We start from the raw sequence: 22,379 nt of genomic DNA on the forward strand, positions 1-22,379 counted from the left end.
ATGAGGTGTACACTTCAGAACAATCACTAACATGAAAGTTTTGTTCGGACGCACATTAAAATTTTCTTAAAACTTTTTAAAATCATAAATTTGATATTATAAAGGTTCATGTGAGCATGCTATACTGTGTGAACATGTATCATTTATCCTTTTCACATCCTTAATTCATCAACTACTAGTTTTCAGAATTTTTATAATTATAAATATGTCTACCACCTAAAGGAATTTTCTATATATCTTTACTAGGAACTACAAATTAGAGCTTCCTTTATTTGGCACCAAGTTTGTTGTACAACTTAAATGATTTTACTCATTATTATATATTTTTCAAGGATATACCAAAAGCTAAATGTACTTTCAATACTTTTAAGGGGACCTGGAACATGCCGTTATGGGGACAAGTGCTTTTTTCGTCATGATGATACAGGGCACAAGAATTCAGCTCGTGTAACAAAGAAGCAGCAGACAGAATTGTCTGGTCCATTACCTGGCGATGTTGATGGGGGTGACCAGGTCAAAAGGTCTGTTGTATATGGTCCACAAGATTCCTCTGAGGAAGATAAAGAAAATACAGCTGCTGGTACTGTTGACAAGGGAGCAAGAGCAAAGAAAGGAAAGCATCATAGAAAGTCACCTAAAAGTAAAGAGAAATATCTATCTGTTCAGGTAGGAAAGTCACCTAAAAGTAAAGAGAAATATCTATCTGTTCAGGTAGGAAAGTCACCTAAAAGTAAAGAGAAATATCTATCTGTTCAGGTAGGAAAGTCACCTAAAAGTAAAGAGAAATATCTATCTGTTCAGGTAGGAAAGTCACCTAAAAGTAAAGAGAAATATCTATCTGTTCAGGTAGGAAAGTCACCTAAAAGTAAAGAGAAATATCTATCTGTTCAGGTAGGAAAGTCACCTAAAAGTAAAGAGAAATATCTATCTGTTCAGGTAGGAAAGTCACCTAAAAGTAAAGAGAAATATCTATCTGTTCAGGTAGGAAAGTCACCTAAAGGTAAAGAGAAATATCTATCTGTTCAGGTAGGAAAGTCACCTTAAAGTAAAGAGAAATATCTATCTGTTCAGGTAGGAAACTGCTAAATGTTGTCCAAATGCTTTCAATTATATTGTGTGTAGCCATGACAATTTTAGTTCAAGGAATTTCAAGGACTTGATAGTCTTGGCTTTTTTTTAAACTTTTAAATATATATATACCATTATGAATCTTTACCAGCAGTTTGAAAATGTTTTTGGAAGATTTATGGCATTTATAGAATTGAAATGATTTTAATGTCAGATTAAGAATTGGAAATTACTCCTAAATAGATCAATTTCATTCTACTATCATGACTATTGAGAAGCAAATATGAAATAGAAGTTTCAAGTAACTAACCAAAAAAATGCCATTTCTGACAAAACATTCAGTGTTGAAATTATATGTTCTTGTTCAATGGAATAATTTGAAAGATTTTTTTTTTTATCTTTTTCATTTAAACATGTTTAATATGGTAAATAAAGTTTAAATAGATGTCTTGTATATATTGTAGATAAACAATCAAGTTAAAGATGACAGTACTCCGATCAAATCAGCGAAACAGAAGGTTGATAAAGTAGCTGGAGATAGTAATAATAATGCAATTACTGGCTGTAGTGATGAGGCTGATGAGAGTACTGACCATAAGACACTAACCTGTGGTAAGTACTTGGGCTTTTACTGATGGATCACTCCAATTACTGGCTGTAGTGATGAGGCTGATGAGAGTACTGACCATAAGACACTAACCTGTGGTAAGTACTTGGGCTTATACTGATGGATCGCTCCAATTACTGGCTGCAGTGATGAGGCTGATGAGAGTACTGACCATAAGACACTAAACCTGTGGTAAGTACTTTGGCTCTTACTGATGGATCGCTCCAATTCTGTTAGATTTTCTCCTGTTAGCCATATGGATACACTCATTTTGAACCATGTTTCAAAATAAGCTTTTTATAGAATATTCATAATTGATAGTAGAAGGAAATAAAACAATAAAGCAGAAAAAACTCGTCAGAAATTAGAATACTTTTTAGCTCACCTGGCCCGAAGGGCCAAGTGAGCTTTTCTCATCACTTGGCGTCCGGCGTCCGTCGTTGTTAACTTTTACAAAAATCTTCTCCTCTGAAACTGCTGGGCCAAATTAATCCAAACTTGGCCATAATCATCATTGGGGTATCTAGTTTAAAAATTGTGTCCGGTGACCCCGCCAAACAACCAAGATGGCCGCCACGGCTAAAAATAGAACATAGGGGTAAAGTGCAGTTTTTGGCTTATAACTCAAAAACCAAAGCATTTAGAGCAAATCTGACATGGGGGTAAAAATGTTCATCAGGTCAAGATCTAACTGCCCTGAAATTTTTCAGATGAATCGGACAACCTGTTGTTGGGTTGCTGCCCCTGAATTGGTAATTTTAGGGAAATTTTGCTGTTTTTTGTTTCTATCTTGAATATTATTATAGATAGAGATAAACTGTAAACAGCAATAATGTTCAGCAAAGTAAAATCTACAAATAAGTCAACATAACCAAAATGGTCAGTTGACCACTTTAGGAGTTATTGTCCTTTATAGTCAATTTTTAACCATTTTTCGTAAATCTTGGTAATCTTTTACAAAAATCTTCTCCTCTGAAACTACCAGGCCAAATTTAAACAAACTTGGCCGCAATCATCATTGGGGTATCTTGTTTAAAAATTGTGTGGCGTGACCCGGCCAACCAACAAAGATGGCCGCCATGGCTAAAAATAGAACATAGGGGTAAAATGCAGTTTTTTGCTTATAACTCAAAAACCAAAGCATTAAGAGCAAATCTAACAGGGAGTAAAATTGTTAATCAGGTCAAGATCTATTTGCCATGAAATTTTCAGATGGATTGGACAAACTGCTGTTAGGTTGCTGCCCCTGAATTAGTCATTTTAAGGAAATTTTGCCGTTTTTTGTTATTATCTTGAATATTATTATAGATAGAGATAAACTGTAAAGGGAAACAATGTACAGCAAAGTAACACCTAAAAATAAGTCAACATGACCTAAATGGTCAATTGACCCCATAAGGAGTTATTGCCCTTTATAGTCAATTTTTAACAATTTTCATAAAATTTGTAAATTTTAACTAACATTTTCCACTGAAGCTCTTAGGCCAAGTTCAATATAGATAGAATGATTGTAAGCAGCAATAATGTTCAGTAAAGTAAGATATACAAACACATCACCATCACCAAAACACAATTTTGTCATGAATTCAAATGCGTCCTTTGTTTAATATTCACATAGACCAAGGTGAGCGACACAGGCTCTTTGGAGCCTCTAGTTTTATGCCCCACCTACAATTGTAGAAGGGCATTATGTTTTCTAGACTGTTCTTCCATTTGTTCCTCCATTTGTTTTTCCATCTGTTTGTTTGTCCCTCCATCATTTTTAACCGGATTTTTATGACAAAAATGTCGGTTATTGATTTGGGAATGCTCAGCGGTTGGCCGGTCGGTTGGTCGGGTGGCAATCAAATGTTGTCCGTGCATTAACTCATGAACCGTTCAACCAAAGCTTTTAAAATTTAATATGTTGTTACTGACAACTAAATGAAGGTCAAGTTCAATAATGGCGATTTTGGCTTTTACCGTTCAGGAGTTATAGTTCTTGAAAGATTGAAAAATGGCGTTTCCAGTCGTGTCCGTGCATTTACGCATGAACTGTTCTACAAAAGCTTCCCAACTTTTAATATGTTGTTACTGGTGACAAAATGGAGGTCAAGTTCAATAATGACAATTTTGACTTTTACCGTTCAGGAGTTATTCATAGATGCCAACCATTACAATTTTTCCGTAGTTTTTCCGTTTTTGCGATAAACACTACGCTATTACGGTCGAAGTCGAATAGTTACGGATTCCCAATCATCGCTGTTCAATTTTGTAAAACACGGATTTTTATCATTACTTTTCCGTCCTGGTCCGGTATTTAGAAAACGCCTTGAATTGCACGAATCTGATCATGGGTCACATTATGTTACAAAATCACTGGAAAATAAAAGTCATTCAATCGCTAATATTATGGGCTATTTATTTAGCCCAATATCCAAAGTTATTGTTTCCAAAATTATAGAGCTGTGGATAATATGTTTTTTTCTGTACGCGACTTTAATTCAATGTAAAAAAAAAATCTTATACATGTTCATAACCGGTGTCCTTTTCTGCTACAAAGAACCAGTACCAAGTCAAGTTGAACAGAATAATCGGTGTTCATACTATTTAAAACAACTACCTGAACACACAATTATCCAGTTTGTTATTTTTTATGCCTACAGTAAAAAATAAAAGACACAACATCTTTGGACACCGTTATGAACAGAAATTTTGTTTTCGGATCTTTCATTAAGTTTGCAGTGTGAATGAGAAAATATTTCAGTAACTTTATAGGTGAAGCTATTGAATCAAACAATACCATATATAACAGTTTGAAGACTAAACAATACACATTCTGTGAATAAAACCATGATTGCAGAAATTATGGGTGTTCATAACAAGGACACCAAAACGTTGAATTGTGTACCAAAAGTTACTTTAAAGGTTCCCATCTAGGAGTTCCTGGAAGTTATGTTGAAAAGTACCTAGTAGTTTAGGTGAAAAAGGTAATAGAAATACAAAACCATCCTTAGATTCCATTTAGCAGTAAGGGCAAAGTCTAGACAGCGATAAAACTTGTTAAAAAATGTTTTCATTAAATACAAATAGTTTGTTTTATTTCTTTATGATATTCCTTAAAGCATCCAATATAACAATGTATTCATGACAAATTATTTTTTATTCAAGGAATTCATATAACTGTCTAATGTTGGTGCTTTTTTCCGAGATCACTGGTTTTGGCAATGATTTAATAATGCTTGAAAAATTCTCCAAGCTGCGGTCAGTCTTTTTTGGCCATTGATACAGTCCAACAGAACATTCTTTCATGTATGTCAACCACAATTCCTCACTGTCTTCATATACTTCCAAAATCTATAAAAAAAAATGTATTCAAAAATTTAAAAACATGTACCATATTGGTTATATCATATGAAAGAACACAATGATAATCAACTTATAAACTGAACTTTGCAGTTAATAAGTCGAGTATATATAAATATTGATGAACATAAACCTCTGCTTTTGTAATTTGATTCATAATGTTAACGTCTAAATAAACAGTAAATGATTTTAAAATATAATATGCAAAAATCTGTAATAAGAGAAAATGTATATTGTAACTCAGAAATATTTATTTAAACATCAAAAGAAATAACGTAAAATGCAACAGAACGATTGAATAAAAACATACCTCTGCTGTAAATTGTAACTAAAGTATACAAATTAATCAAAAAAAAAGAGTATTTAAACACGAAGCTCTCAAGAGACTGTATCGCTCATCTGAAATATTGCTCATAGGTCACCCAAAAGAACAATGTGCTCTAGTATGTTACCTACTGTTGGCATTTTTGAATTGGATACAGTCCTGCTTGACCAAATCTTAAAAGGAGATTATCTTAGGACGGTCTTTATCAACATGAACAAGTTTGGTTCTAATTGGTCCAGTAGTTTTGAGGAGTAACATCATTAAATGCATTTACCTCAAGGTCCAACTTTAAACTAGTTTCCATATTGATAGTCGATCCGACATAAACCTACCAGACAAAACTATTGATTCAAATTGACCCAGTAGTTTCAAAGGATGAGATCTTTAAATGAGAAAATTAAAACGACGGATGGATACATAGTGATTGCAAAAGGCCATCATGGTTATATCAATGACTAGAGGCGAGATAATGAGAACAGAAACAAACAAAAAATTAATCAACAGAACAATTATACCTCTGCAACAAAACATTTCTTCTTTTTTCCCAAGGGAAGGGAAACAGTAACATAATCTCCAACTTTGAACCTTAAATTATCAGTCAATTATTGTAATATATCAAGAAAAATGAAAGTTATGGCATTAAGGTAATTGTAAAAATGATAAAAAACAATCTTCTCAATTGATTCTACTTTTACAGTTTGGATTATTTCATACAGTTGAAAATATGCATCAAGTATGAAAGACATAGTCACCTTGGTTCAGGTTTCTTCTGTGGACTCTCTGGAAGGAGCTCCAGAATATGTTGGACTGTGGCGGTTGCTACTGGGCTATAACTGTCACTTGTATTTATTAACTCGCCATCTGTAAAAAAATATGACATACAAATTTTATTCTAGTTAAAAGTTTAGTACCCTTTGAAAATACCCTTTTTATGTAAGTGTTCCAGTCTGTACAGTCAGATCACTGACATAGAAAGGATACTGAAGAAATTGATTTTGACTATTGAATCTACCATGACTAAATTAGTTTTTTTTTTAAACTAAACTAAACTTCTTTTTTCTCTCTTTACATAAGGTTATTATTAGGGCATTCCGTATTTTGCTTTCTGTCTCAGTGATGATACAATTTGTAATCATGCTCATCTTGTGGATCAAATATTATAATAATTAATAATAATAATAAATTCTTTATGTTCTTTTGAAGCAATACATATGAAAAAAACTTCACCTTGTAGAAACATATCAGTGTCCCAAAGTCCTGTAGAAGGGAACAACAGATTCTCTAGGTAGAATGGATCTGTATCGGCTTTATCTGAAAAGAATAAATTTGAATTAAGATTGTTTTGTACTAGTCCAACGAGTCCAGTGATAAATGTAATCATGCCAAATAACTCTAGTGAAGTTTTATATATTAAACTAATTATCAATGACCTGGCCATATCTATAGGCAATTAGAAAGTTGATATGGGTCTCTAAAATACAGACATGGTACTAATTCAAAATGAAAGGACAAGGGATAAATAGGCATATTCCTGACTTGGTACAGGACATTATTCAAAACAAATAATGGTGTGTTAAACTTGTTTTAAGGCATGCCAAACCTCCCGCTTGTGTGGCACAGCCAATAAATCTAAGTAAAATAGAGTAATAGCAGGACAACCATGCCTTCATTGTTCTTCATCTAAAAGTCACAGTCAAATATTTTTTTTAAATACGAAACAACTTACATACTGAGTACTAAATACACCCTCCCTCGTTTTGCTATCAAAGGGGGAGAGATAAAATATCGACAACATTTTGATTCATAAATTGCTACTGACCTATATCTGGATATGGTTGACCTTCATCATGTACTGGTTGTTCCTCTTGTTCCTCTGGTACTGGTTGTTCTTCCTGACCTTCATCATGTACTGGTTGTTCCTCTTGTTCCTCTGGTACTGGTTGTTCCTCCTGACCTTCATCATGGACTGGTTGTTCCTCTTGTTCCTCTGGTACTGGTTGTTCCTCCTGACCTTCATCATGGACTGGTTGTTCCTCTTGTTCCTCTGGTACTGGTTGTTCCTCCTGACCTTCATCATGGACTGGTTGTTCCTCTTGTTCCTCTGGTACTGGTTGTTCCTCCTGACCTTCATCATGTACTGGTTGTTCCTCTTGTTCCTCTGGTACTGGTTGTTTCTCCTGACCTTCATCATGTACTGGTTGTCCCTCTTGTTCCTCTGGTACTGGTTGTTCCTCCTGACCTTCATCTGGTACTGGCTGAGGTCTATTTCTAGGTATAGTCTGCTTACGTCTGTTTTCTGCAAGCGGTGCTAACCTAGCTACTGACCAATTGCCGGTTATCACTGCATTTGTACAAGGCTCCTGGACAATACCCATGCAGCTCTCACAGAAGCAACTTCTTTCTCTTGTACTGATAACATGGGGTTGCACAGACCGTATGGAATGGAATTTTCTGGTGTCTTTCAAGGGCCTTACTTCTGTTCTTTCTGGAAAATTTCTTTTTACATTTTTTTTTTCAACAAAAACAAACCTCCTTCGTGTATGTGAGTGTTCCTCTGGCTTTCTAGGCAGAATCAGTTTACTGTTACAGTAATTGAAAAACTCTCTAGGGGACAGGATGCATTCACTACCTGCTGCTACTGCTGCTTTTGCAGTTTTTTTTAAAACACCAATTTCACGGTCACATGGGCCCTTACCATGTCGTGAGCCGAAGAAGTGTTTCTCTGTAGCTATACCAAAGTCCTCATTTGAAAAGGAACAATGTGTAAAGCTTATTTTGTTCTTGTACTGTGTTGGGGCGCCGTCTGAGAACTGTATGACAGTTTGCAAAGTGCCATTGCATTCTTCTTGGAGCTTTTCGATGGAAAGGCAAACAAAATGTTGCACACCATGATGATCATGTGTCAAGTCATCCGAGATATAGATGATGGAATCAGTAATCACTGGAACTGGGTCTTGTTCACATTCATTGCAAATATAGTTTGCAACAATTGGGTGGATGGTGCAATGAATATTGCTCCAATGAAATCCCTGCGGAGCATCTTGAGCCTTACAGGTGAAATTTTCGGCATAATCCATACAGAAAACAGCAGTTTTTACTGGGATTTCTCTGACTAACTGTTTATACATATCGTACTGCCATTTGGCATTAAACAAATGAACTGAAAATGTTTTCATTTTTGAAATGAATTCTTCTATCATCCCCTCCAGCACACTCTGTTTCTTTACTTTAGTCATCATTCGTGATGCGTTACCCAATGCCCGACTCTCCCACTGACACCAGGTGACCGGTGTGGTACAATATGGTTCAACAAGGACTGTTTGAAAATGCTGAAGAATGTTGCCTGTGCCACATTTTGTGCATTCCCGATCAAGACAAGGTTTTCTGTACGTGTTTCCATCAACCTTTGGGCATAAGGTTAAGCGTGATGCAGCATATCTATCAATAATAGTACATGCAGGATTTTCATGTGATGTGCAAAATGAGTTTAAGGACTTTATCATTAGGTCAATGTTCAAACAGTATTCACATAGACACTCTCTAAACCTGTGATTTGTGAATGGAAGAATTTTCCTAGGCTTATGCCTAACAAATGTACCGTAACTTACTGGGTCCTGTACATCTGTTGCATACCTGTCATAGCTAGCTCTCAAAGAGGTTTCCATGATTTTTCTACCTTCATATTCTCTGTCTCTTTTCACTGGACCTCGCATATCTGGTATATGTTTGCTATTATCTTCGTAAAAATTCTTTATCTCCTCCTGTTTCGCGTCTGTAAGAGCATCCTTACGTTTTTTTCTTTCTTCCTCCCAGCCTGTTCTATTGCAACTTTCTAATCTTTTACCAAGTTTCCGCGAGATTCCGGCTGATTTCATGAATGCTTTTCCTTTGATCTTTAATGCAAGAGCAATTACTCGTCTGGAGCGAATGTCTTTTTTGCTTCTTTTTCTTTTAAGTTTTTCTAGAGCATCTTTAACAGAACCAAAAGCATCCATTGCTAGTTTTCTTCTTGCATTCGTGCAAGGACTTGATGCACCTAATTTGTCATGAATACATTTTTTTGTTCCTGGCGACTGTTCATTAATAGATGCCTCAATAGCTGCTGCCCTTAAACTGGGGTTATTTGGCATAGCGATTACACATACAGATAATTTTTTCTTCTCACGGGACTTTGCTGTTCTGAATGCATTTGTTGATATTTCCTCTGCTGGTTTTGCTGGTTTTGTTTCTACAATCGAAGTTGCAGTGCTTAGGTTTTTTGTTGGTTTTTTTTCCCCTTCGTTTGGAATTTATTGCAGTTTTCTTTTGAGTACTCATGCAAAGTCTGTGTTTTTGTCTATCTTCTCTCCATTTTCGTCGTTGCATTTCCTGGGCATGTCTTGTTTTTGGTTTTTCAGGATTGGTTTTTCCAAGATCTTTAAGTCTCTCTCTGTATTTTTGCTGTCGAGCCCTCTGCAAATCTCTGTTCCTTTGCTTTGCCTCCTCTGTCTGACCTTTTTCTCTGTATTCCTTGATACGGATTGTTTCATTATGTCTGTGCAGTTTATAAATTTCTGTGTTTCTCTTTATTCGATCTCTATATTCTTGTGCGTACTCTCTAGGTTTTTTCCTTGGAATTTTATCTTCAATGTCTTCTTTGATTGGTATTAATCTTTTTCTTTTCCCAACTGATTCCATCTGAAATGAAATTAATTATTTTATAAAGGTTTGAAACTAAAAAGCGTTAAAAGGAAAATTCCATTTATATATATATTTTTTTGGATTGCAGTTAAGGAACAACGCTCTGTGAAAGGTATTTTTATGAACATTTGTAGGTGTGCCATTTCAGTGATTAAAATCTATGCCTACTCAAAAATGTATCTTTCATCACTCCATTAACTTTGTGATGATACTGATTAAGCATATAAGATGATAAAACAATCATAAACATTATGTTTTTTATGTAATCAAAACATCAATATTGTTCATAACATAAGACAGCAATGTCATTTGTTTGTTATGAACAAATATTTTGGTTTGTTGTAATTCTCATTTCTGTACTATTCTTTATCCAACTATAATACTAAGTGAAATAATGGTCAATATATAAAAGTATTTTTTGTTGCAAATAAGTTCCATGCTTACAAACAGTTCAGCAATGCTTCTAATTATTTGTTCATAACCACTGGTGCCCGTAATGACGTCCACAGTTATGACCAAATTTGTATCTTAGAGAATTTAAATGGCAAAGAGTCCAACAATATCAAACTACAAGCTGTGCTTAACTAAATGCTAGAGTGAGTTAAAAAATGATTTTTATCCAGATTAATGATCATTCAACTAAATATTTAACTCAATAAGAAACGTTCATAACAGATTATTAAAAGGTACGTCCATCGTTATGAACACAAATATTTTTGCGTAATATATGAATTAAAACTTAACAGATTTCATACAACTTCAAATTTACTGATATATTAAAATAATGCAAGAAGTTTTCCTGAATTTCACTACTGATTTATTAAACCATTGCTCAGATTTACAAATAAAGAACAACATCATATTTGTTCATAACAAAATACACAGATAGTTTGTGTCCCTGTTATGAACATTACTGTTATTGAAAATTTACCCTAAATGACAAAAATAAATTAAATGTATATTATCATGAAATTAAATCATTTATGAAATGCTTTAGATTGCATTATTGTTACCCAGGTAAATGTTCATTGAACATGACATGTCAACTCAAAAAGAATTGTTCATAACAGTATATAAAAAGTGCACGTCCTTGTTATGAACAAAAAGATTTCCCCTAATTTTTGATAAATTAAAACATTAACAGATTTCAGGCAGTATAAAAGGACTGCTGGTGTTTAAACAATAAGAAGTTTTCTTGATTTTTATTTCTTTTTATTAATTTATTGCTCGGAAATGCACATGAAGAACTAAATCAACATTGTTCATAACAATGGACACAAATGGACACAGAAATTGAGAGTCCCTGTTATGAACGCTATTGATTTTGAAAGATAGCCATCAATTGCAAAGAACCAAATATTGTGTTTCCTGATAGAATAAAATCATGAAATGAATGTAAAAGGTTTTGTTATATGTAGCTAGGTTAAACACCAGTTAGCACAATATTTAGATCAAAATAAAAACGTTCATAACAATATATTAAAACTGTACTTATTGTGGTGTCATGGTTATGAACACAAAGATTTTCAGAAATTCAAATGAATTATACTAAAAGTTGAACATTTCTGGCAATTTTAACAACTCCTGTTTTAAAGATAACATAAGTGTTCTTGGAAATATTACAAATTTGTAATTTTATAGCTCAGAATTATATAAAAATAATTAACCATAATTGTTCATAACAACAGACACATACATATTGTGTCTTCGTTATGAACAATGTTATTATTGAAAATTTAATATTCATCCCAAAAGTATTTAATGTGTGACATGATAAAATAAAATCAAACATAAAATGTTATAGATTTTATTTAGAAGGTGCATCAGTAATCCATTTCATTTAATTAAAAAACAGATAAATACATTTGTTCATAACACCAATACTGTATCTTAGTGTCAGAATTATGAACGTCATAAATCACTCTGTTTACAGTTTATCGTGCACCTCAGACTTAGTATTTCGACCAAATCTATGTAGCCCTAAAAATGGCTTATATTTTCGATTGCAACGTCTTTGAATAATTTGTATTTCAAGTTAAAATTTAAATAAACGTCTTGTTCATAACTATGGACACCATGCCCCTTACGCCAAGTCGGTATATAAAACTGAATTTCTGCAATTTGCAAAGATTATAACCCATACAAATACATAAATTCCATTAAAGAGATACTATGCTTTGCTATAAACTTCATATGACATTCATACTGTTTACGAAAATCTTTAAAATTAATTAAAACTAGCTACTCTATCTTTTCTAACGTTCATAACTTACCTCTTCTATGGACGGACACCGACGTTGTGTATGTGGTCACATCTATGAGTGTAGTCACATCAATATGATAGCTACGTCATAAGTTTGTGTGTACTGGAATATTCCATTTTACATTTAGGTGGAGCACATTGTAGTTCTAAATACGAAGCAATTGCATATTTTTACGTTCATAACAACCGGACACCACGAAGACCTGGCTGTCAAAATGGTAAATAAAATCTGTTCGTCAAAAACTACCGTGCTCATATTCAACTACCAGCTCAATAATGTTTAAAAATGAGAATTTGTTAGTTGTAGCTTTAATAAGAATGTAAATATTTAGAAATTATTGACCTTTTCTTCCAACTTTTTTTTTGGACACCGCTGTTATGAACATAATTCGTTTTTTTGACGGCATATTCTGACTTAACAAAACGCTCAAATATGTTTCTGGTACTTTAAATAGCTATTCTAAAGTCAGTTTTATTCGTTTAAAAAAAAACCCGTTCAATATTCGCAAACATATTTAGTACAGAACCATTTTAATACCCACGATGGCGGAATGTAACATTTCCGGTCTGAATTTTAACCACTTTTTGCGAAAAAATGTTGAAATTAAAAAAACACCGATGTTTTAAGTCCCCGATCTCTGGTACAATGAGATTCCTTGGTTATTAAGCTTTAATTCTATATACAGTTATTCAGGTAAAAACATAGCGAACAAATAGAAATTTATAGTTTTTTAGTCACAGGTAGTGCTGTACCCATGATCAGATTCGTGCACCAATGTAATGCTTCCTGTTTCTTGGGAGTTATCAATCTATTGTTTGGATCTAACTGACTTCCAAAGAGGCAAACTTGCATTTTATGAAGTAGCTTTCCCCCTTTCTCTACTTCTCCTTGACAAAACGAAAATATACGAGTCGAGAGCATCTGAACAATTAATGAATGGAATTCATACTACAGGCAACATTTTGAATGTCTTAAATGACAAATTTTAGTGCACATCATTTTACAACCACTCGTCAGTAATTTTTATTGGTAAATGCAAGTTTATGAATGATTACTGAAAACTTTGCAAAAAACGTAAAATTTGATAGTTTGTTACTGATTGTGTCAAAAGGGGTTGACATATAAGATCTATGAGTTATGGTTCTTGAAAGATTGAAAAATGGTGTTTCCAGTCATGTCCGTGCATTTTCTTATGTACCATTCAACCAAAGCTTTTCAAATTCTAATATGTTGTTACTGATGACAAAATAGAGGTCAAGTTCAACAACGATGATTTTGACTTTTACCGTTCAGTAGTTATGGTTCTTGAAAGATCGTAAAATGGTGTTTCCAGTCGTGTTCGTGCATTTACGCATGAACTGTTCTACCAAAGCTTCCCAAATTTTAATATGTTGTTACTGATGACTGAATGGAGGTCAAGTTAAATAATGACGATTTTGACTTTTACCGTTCAGGAGTTATGGTTCTTGAAAGATTGAAAAATGGTGTTTCCAGTCATGTCCGTGCATTTTCTCATGTACCATTCAACCAAAGCTTTTCAAATTCTAATATGTTGTTACTGATGACAAAATAGAGGTCAAGTTCAACAATGATGATTTTGACTTTAACCGTTCAGTGGTTATGGTTCTTGAAAGATCGTAAAATGGTGTTTCCAGTCGTGTCGGTGCATTTACGCATGAACTGTTCTACCAAAGCTTCCCAAATGTTAATATGTTGTTACTGATGACTAAATGGAGGTCAAGTTCAATAATGACGATTTTGACTTTTACCGTTCAGGAGTTATGGTTCTTGAAAGATTGAAAAATGATGTTTCCAGTCGTGTCCGTGCATTTTCTCATGAACCATTCAGACAAAGCTTTTCAAATTTTAATATGTTGTTACTGATGACAAAATAGAGGTCAACTTCAATAATGACGATTTTGACTTTTACCGTTCAGGAGTTATGGTTCTTGAAAGATCGTAAAATGGTGTTTCCATTCATGTTGTTGCAATTACTCACGAACCATTCCATCTAGCTTTTCAAATTTTAATATGTTGATACTGATGACAAAATAGAGGTCAAATTTAATATTGACGATTTTCACTTTCACCTTTCATCATCAATGCCCAATAATTCTGTCATCATCAATGTCCAATGAGTCTGTCATCATCAATGCCCAATAATTCTGTCATCATCAATGTCCAATGAGTCTGTCATCATCAATGCCCAATAATTCTGTCATCATCAATGCCCAATAATTCTGTCATCTTCAATGTCCAATGAGTCTGTCATCATCAATGCCCAATAATTCTGTCATCATCAATGCCCAATGATTCTGTCATCTTCAATGTCCAATAATTCTGTCATCAGCAATGCCCAATAATTCTGTCATCAGCAATGCCCAATAATTCTGTCATCAGCAATGCCCAATAATTCTGTCATCAGCAATGCCCAATAATTCTGTCATCATCAATGTCCAATATTTCTGTCATCATCAATGCCCAATAAATCTGTCATCATCAATGCCCTATAATTCTGTCATCAGCAATGCCCAATAATTCTGTCATCATCAATGCCCAATAATTCTGTCCTCATCAATGACCAATAATTCTGTCATCAGCAATGCCCAATAATTCTGTCATCAGCAATGCCCAATAATTCTGTCATCATAAATGCCCAATAATTCTGTCCTCATCAATGACCAATAATTCTGTCATCAGCAATGCCCAATAATTCTGTCATCAGCAATGCCCAATAATTCTGTCATCAATGTCCAATATTTCTGTCATCATCAATGCCCAATAATTCTGTCATCATCAATGCCCTATAATTCTGTCATCAGCAATGCCCAATAATTCTGTCATCATCAATGCCCAATAATTCTGTCATCATCAATGCCCAATAATTCTGTCATCATCAATGCCAAATAATTCTGTCATCAGCAATGCCAATAATTCTGTCATCAGCAATGCCCAATAATTCTGTCATCAGCAATGCCCAATAATTCTGTCATCAGCAATGCCCAATAATTCTGTCATCATCAATGCCCTATATTTCTGTCATCAGCAATGCCCAATAATTCTGTCATCACCAATGCCCAATAATTCTGTCATCAGCAATGTCCAATAATTCTGTCATCATCAATGCCCAATAATTCTATCATCAGCAATGCCCAATAATTCTGTCATCATCAATGCCCAATAATTCTGTCATCATCAATGCCCAATAATTCTGTCATCATCAATGCCCAATAATTCTGTCATCATCAATGCCCAATAATTCTGTCATCATCAATGCCCAATAATTCTGTCATCATTAATGCCCAATAATTCTGTCATCATCAATGCCCAAAAATTCTGTCATTATCAATGTCCAATAATTCTGTCATCATCAATGCCCAATAATTCCTTTTCATTTCTGCTATGTTTACACTTGAACATTTATGTTTTAGGAGAATGTGGAGTTGTGTTGGAAGATGTGCCACTTGAAGACAATGAGCAACTGGATGAACTTGAGAAACATTATAAAGAAAATATACTGAAAATGGAGAAACACCACATAAAGTTCCTAGACAAAGATCAACGTTTCAAGTTTCAAACTTCTTGTAGTGTTTGTGCAAAGGACTTTTCTAAGACACATGGATTATTGAGGCACATTACTGATAAAGTTAAATCAAAGAAAAATGATTGGAAATCTCATGAGGAATTCTTAGAAGCAGTCCTATCTGGATTTTGGGGTTAGTTTTGTTAGGATTCAAAAGTAAATTCAATGGCAAAAATATGAGAATGGTTCTTGCATGGGAAACTTGAATTAACTTTATGCAAGAGCTTAACATACTTTTAATGTAAATAGATCTTTCTTGTCATGCTATCCCTCTCCCTGTCTCTATATCGTTAAATTCCAACAGACAGCATGCAGTATATTGAAATTAAACAAATCTTGAGAAAATTGTTCTTACTATCCAAACATTGTTGTTCGTGACATACTTTAAAGAAACTTATTAATTCCCAATGCTCGTTGCCGTAAAACACAGATCAAGTTTATGATTTGGTGGTGTCACATTTAGTTATCCAGTTATATGCAAGTGGGGACATCATATAAGTTATATGGACAAGTTCCACATTTATTTCATTTAAGATATGTTTATATCTTATAGTTGTATCTTTAGAATACTTACAAAAATACAAGTCAATTAACAATATGTTGTCAAAATATAAATAATTTGATACAATTATAGTTCATTTTGGTAAAGGCTATCAATGTCCTTGTATTTCCAACTTACAAAATAAAAGAGTTATATTTCTTTAAAGAGGCACTGCTATAGCTGTGAAACTTATGTTCACTTGCAAGTGAATAACTCGCCAGGCTGCTAAAAGCAATCTATTATTTCACTATGATTAATGATTGATTATTTTTTTTATATTCGTTATACATCTCGAAGCTAGTGCTCCTTAGAACAGATTTTATATATTTTAGAAAGAGACCTTGGTTTGACTGATGATAAAGAATGTATGGATTGGTTATTGTTACATTTAGTAGAATCTTATGAAGGTGAAGATACAGACAGTGATGATACTGATGAGGAGGATGGGATGAATGCTATGTCTGGGTAGGTAACAGTGTTAATGGTATGAATGCTCTGTTTGGGTTGATAACAGTGTTAATGGAATGAATGCTCTGATTAGGTAGGTATCAGTGTTAATGGAATGAATGCTCCGTTTGGGTAGGTAACAGTGTTAATGGAATGCATGCTCTGTTTAGGTAGGTTACAGTGTTAATTGGATTGATGCTCTGTTTGGGTAGGTAACAGTGTTAATGGTATGCATGCTCTGTTAAGGTAGGTAACAGTGTTAATGGTATGAATACTCTAAAGGTAGGTAACAGTGTTAATGGTATGAATGCTCTGGTTGGGTAGGTTACAGTGTTAATAGAGTGTCTGCTCTGTTTGGGTAGGTAACAGTGTTAATGGTATGAATGCTCTGTTTGGGTAGGTTTCAGTGTTAATAGAGTGTCTGCTCTGTTTGGGTAGGTAACAGTGTTAATAGAGTGTCTGCTCTGTTTGGGTAGGTAACAGTGTTAATGGAATTAATGCTCTGTTAAGTAAGGTCACAGTGTTAATGGAATGAATGCTCTGTTAAGGTAGGTCAGTGTTAATTGAATGAATGCTCTGTTTGGGTAGGTTACAGTGTTAATGGAATGAATGCTCTGTTTGGTGGGTAACAGTGTTAATGGTATGAATGCTCTGTTTGGGTAGGTAACAGTGTTAATGGAATGAATGCTACATTTGGGTAGGTTACAGTGTTAATGGAATGAATGCTCTGTTAAGTAAGGTCACAGTGATAATGGTATGAATGCTCTGTTAAGGTAGGTCACAGTGTAAATTGAATGAATGCTCTGTTTGGGAGGTAACAGTGTTAATGGTATGAATGCTCTGTTTGGGTAGGTAACAGTGTTAATAGAGTGTCTGCTCTGTTTGGGTAGGTAACAGTGTTAATGGCATGAATGCTCTGTTTGGGTAGGTAACAGTGTTAATTGAATGAATGCTCCGTTTGGGTAGGTTACAGTGTTAATGGAATGAATGCTCTGTTAAGGTAGGTCACAGTGTTAATTGAATGAATGCTCTGTTTGGGTAGGTTACAGTGTTAATGGATTCAATGCTCTGTTGGGTAGGTAACAGTGTTAATTGAATGAATTCTCTGTTTGGGTAGGTAACAGTGTTAATGGTATGAATGCTCTGTTTGAGTAGGTAACAGTGTTAATGGAATGAATGCTCTGTTTGGGAGGTAACAGTGTTAATGGAATGAATGCTGTTTGGGTAGGTAACAGTGTTACTGGTATGAATGCTCTGTTTGGGTAGGTAACAGTGTTAATGGAATGAATGCTCTGTTTGGGTAGTTTACAGTGTTAATGGTATGAATGCTCTGTTTGGGTAGGTAACAGTGTTAATGGAATGAATGCTCTTTTAAGGTAGGTTACAGTGTTCATGGTATGAATGCTCTGTTTGGGTAGGTTACAGTGTTAATAGAGTGTCTGCTCTGTTTGGGTAGGTAACAGTGTTAAAGGAATGAATGCTCTGTTTGGGTAGGTAACAGTGTTAATTGAATGAATGCTCTGTTTGGGAGGTAACAGTGTTAATGGTATGAATACTCTGTTTGGGTAGGTAACAGTGTTAATGGTATAAATGTTCTGTTAAGGTAGGTCACAGTGTAAATTGAATGAATGCTCTGTTTGGGTAGGTTACAGTGTTAATGGTATGAATGCTCTGTTTGGGTAGGTAACAGTGTTAATTGTATGAATGCTCTGTTTTGGTAGGTAACAGTGTTAATTGAATTAATGCTCTGTTTAGGTAGGTCACAGTGTTTATAGAGTGTCTGCTCTGTGTGGGTAGGTAACAGTGTTAATGGTATGAATGCTCTGTTAAGAAGGTAACAGTGTTAATATAGTGTCTGCTCTGTTTGGGTAGGTAACAGTTTTAATGGAATGAATGCTGTTTGGGTAGGTTACAGTGTTAATAGAGTGTCTGCTCTGTTTGGGTAGGTAACAATGTTTAAAGAGTGTCTGCTCTGTTTGGGTAGGTAACAGTGTTAATGGTATGAATGCTCTGTTTGAGTAGGTAACAGTGTTACTGGTATGAATGCTCTGTTTGGGTAGGTAACAGTGTTACTGGTATGAATGCTTTGTTTGGGTAGGTAACAGTGTTAATGGTATGAATGCTCTGTTTGGGTAGGTAACAGTGTTAATGGAATAAATGCTCTGTTTGGGTAGGTCACAGTGTTAATGGAATTAATGCTTGTTTGGGTAGGTCACAGTGTTAATGCTATGAATGCTCTGTTTGGGTAGGTCACAGTGTTAATGGAATGAATGCTCTGTTTGGGTAGGTACCAGTGTTTATGGAATGAATGCTCCGTTTGGGTAGGTTACAGTGTTAATGGAATGAATGCTCTGTTCAGGTAGGTCACAGTGTTAATTGAATGAATGCTCTGTTTGGGTAGGTTACAGTGTTAATGGTATGAATGCTCTGTTTGGGTAGGTTACAGTGTTAATGGTATGAATGCTCTGTTTGGGAGGTTACAGTGTTAATGGTATGAATGCTCTGTTTGGGAGGTTACAGTGTTAATGGTATGAATGCTCTGTTTGGGTAGGTAACAGTGTTAATGGAATGAAGGGCACGTGGTAGAATAGTAGATTAACTGTTTGTTCCTGTTGGAGTACTTAGGATATTAAGCGCATGAGTTCCAGCCTACCCACGAGGGGGGAGACCTTGGCGGAATCTCCGGTACCAATCTGTCCTCCCTTCGAGTCCAAAGCTGGATCTTATATAGTTCAGAGGGGCAATCCATCATCTGTCAAAACTGGCCATAAATGTCAACCATTGTATAGAGTAGTCTAGCTATTAAGTAATACATGTACTAAGTTGGTCAGTTGACAACCAGCAACCACACATTGATTAAACTATTTTATACAATGGGTTTGGAAAGGAATGCATTTCCATAGAATTAGAGAAATACATGTTCACTTTTATGATTTCAGGTTGATGGCTTTGAGTAAACATCTTCACGGGGGACCACATTTCTTGAATGATGATGAATCTTTAGACTCAGATGATGACTCTCCAGACTCAGATAATTATGGTAACCCATGGGGCATGGATGCTGATGATATAAATGAGCTGGCATGTCAGGGAATAATGCCATGGGACCCAGAGGCTGGTGCTGCTCTGGCAGTTTTGAATGGAGAGGACGACTATGATTACTTTGGTTAATAAGGAGATATTTTTGTGTTCTGTGAACATTGAATTAAAATGAGGATCCAAGTGTGATCAATTAATGGTGCTACGATGTCTATTACATTGTGTAACATAAAGATTAACCATGAGTAGAATAACATAGCATACCTACAAACCTGTTCAAGCTAAAAAGTTTGAAATGATGTATGACAGCCTTGTTTCATTGATAAAATATGGTGAAAAAGAGTGATCATTCTGTCAAAAATAAAAGATTTTGACCTTGCATGCTGTTGGCAGGTCAAAAGGGGAAGGTTCTAATGTTTTTAAAGGAGAAAAAGGGAATATCACTTTAAGAACTGTTGTTTTTGCAGGTATGACATGCATGGATTATTCTGTTTCACTTTAATCAGCTTTCTGCTAGTGTCAGTGGATTTAATCAATTATGAGTCTTTTAGCTCACCAAGTACCAAAACATGTGAGTTTTTTGCATCTCTTGGTGTAATTGATTGAAAGATCTGATGGACAGTCACTCCATATATTTTGACAAACCATTGTACATTGAATATTTAAAATGTACAATATCAACTATTATGAATTAGAAAAACATTATGAACATTTTTTCTAAGCTTCTTTATTCAGAATTTATTATGTTTTAGTTGTAAACTTTATAATGTTGTATATTGTATTAAACCATGTATAGATCTGCCAGGAACTTACTCCTGTTTGATGATTTTTGTTATTTTCATTATGTCCAATTTCTATTGAGTATAGAAGTTTTGTCAATATATTGCATGTTTTGCTGGACAATAGATTTTTGAATGTGAAGTCTATAAATAAACCAATATTTTGATATGGTTGTCTTATGCAAAATCTTAATTTTTGTTAATTTTATGAGTAGAAAATGTACACTGCAGGTTAGGGGAATTATGTTGTTTTCACCCATCAAGATTGGGGTGTCAGCACAGGGTTGATAAAACTTATTGATTATTCCCTTAAGCTTGGTTCTCTTTATGGAGTGGATACCCTATTTTTCAATCATTAAAATTGGGTGTATGCTACCTAAAGAAAATGATTAAATCTTTTTATATTCAATATTTTTATAAAATATAATGTTAAATTTGAGTTTGTAAGAGTGGGCTGTGATAACAAACCAACTGAACTGTTGTGTTCATGATGCATGTTTATTTCTCAGGGAAAGATTATTATTTGAAATTTAAGTTAATTGACATCTTAATTAATGTATATATATATATAGTTATGAGATTGTTCTGTTTAAAAAGTGCTATACAAAAATAAAAATTCATCAAATTGTTATTTCAAAAACTGTTTATTTCTGACTTCTTTTTTGATGGAATTTATTTGTACTATGGGAAGTGTATAAAAATGCCTTTCAAAGACCTGACAGGGTATGAAATTAGAAAGGTCCTACATGCCAATGGATCCTAAAATTTAAGCTGTGTGCTATCATTGCCAAAGTCTTAAGTCATGTAAGTTCTATCCCTACCAGAGTATACTTTCTTCAAATTTTCCATTTAACTCTACCTTGATTTATTCTAAAGTCTTTTATTCATGAAAACTAAGTTTGGTTTTGCCAAGTTTTAGGAGAATTTTTACACAATGTTGTGTTCTATTAGATTTTTTTTTCAATATTTCACACCATTGAAAATATGTCATTCATTTCGAGCATGTGACTTTAAAAATTGTGGCAGAAAGCTGGACATAGGGATAGTGATCTGGCGGCGATGTTAGCTAACTTCTTAAAAGCTTTATTTTTTAGAAGGCGGAAGACCTGGATGCCTCATACTTTGTATATAGTTGCCTCATGTTATGAAGTTTTTGTCAGTCACATATCCTTGACCTCATTTTCATGGTTCAGCGACTGCTTGATTTTTTGTAATGTTAAATTCTCTCTTATTATAAATAATAGGATAACTATATTTGATATGTTAGTAAATTGCAAGGTCCTCATACCTATCAGACAGTTTTCACTTGACCTCAACCTCATTTCATGGATCAGTGCACAAGGTTATGTTTTGGTGGTCAGGTCAATATGATAAACAATAGGTCTGGTATATGCAGTGTATGGAAGGACTAAGGTGTACATGTCCAACTGGCAGTTGTCATCTGACCTTGGCCTCAATTTCATGGTTCATTGGTCAAAGTTAAGTTTTTGGGTTTTGGTCTATTTTTTTAATACTATATGTAATAGGTCAACTATATTTGGTGTATGGAAATATTTTATGATTGATATGTCAGTCATACAGCTTTTATTTGACCTTGATCTCATTTCCATGGTTCATTGCTCTATGTTAAGTTTTTGGGTTTTGGTCTATTTTTCTTTAACTATATGCAATATGTTAAATGTAATTGATGTATGGAAATAT

At 34.3% G+C, this 22,379-nt stretch overlaps 2 protein-coding genes across 5 annotated transcripts in view; one reads left to right on the top strand and one right to left on the bottom strand.

The window, feature by feature from the left end:
• LOC134707765 (uncharacterized) overlaps positions 1 to 20,845 on the top strand; it is a 28,816-nt gene extending 7,971 nt beyond the window's left edge. For 3 of the 4 annotated variants that reach the window (XM_063567802.1, XM_063567803.1, XM_063567800.1), the window contains exons 3-7: positions 372 to 666; positions 1,533 to 1,680; positions 15,721 to 16,005; positions 16,746 to 16,878; positions 19,800 to 20,845. In XM_063567802.1, the coding sequence (XP_063423872.1) occupies positions 372 to 666; positions 1,533 to 1,680; positions 15,721 to 16,005; positions 16,746 to 16,878; positions 19,800 to 20,031 (1,093 nt within the window). In that variant the 3' untranslated portion in view covers positions 20,032 to 20,845. Of the gene's footprint in view, positions 1 to 371; positions 667 to 1,532; positions 1,681 to 15,720; positions 16,006 to 16,745; positions 16,879 to 16,899; positions 16,917 to 19,799 lie in introns of all 4 variants that reach the window. The other variant, XM_063567801.1, reaches the window with a different exon arrangement.
• Positions 4,817 to 10,022, bottom strand: LOC134708622 (uncharacterized). Its single transcript, XM_063569269.1, has 6 exons — positions 9,659 to 10,022; positions 7,165 to 9,573; positions 6,573 to 6,656; positions 6,098 to 6,206; positions 5,861 to 5,930; positions 4,817 to 5,011 (listed from the first exon to the last, which is right to left on the bottom strand). The coding sequence occupies exons 1-6, from the start codon at positions 10,020 to 10,022 to the stop codon at positions 4,817 to 4,819; spliced, it is 3,231 nt and encodes a 1,076-aa protein (XP_063425339.1).
• Positions 20,846 to 22,379: the final 1,534 nt, after the last annotated feature.

The sequence above is a fragment of the Mytilus trossulus genome, chromosome 2 (genome assembly GCF_036588685.1).
Source record: "Mytilus trossulus isolate FHL-02 chromosome 2, PNRI_Mtr1.1.1.hap1, whole genome shotgun sequence".
Classification (NCBI taxonomy): domain Eukaryota; kingdom Metazoa; phylum Mollusca; class Bivalvia; order Mytilida; family Mytilidae; genus Mytilus; species Mytilus trossulus.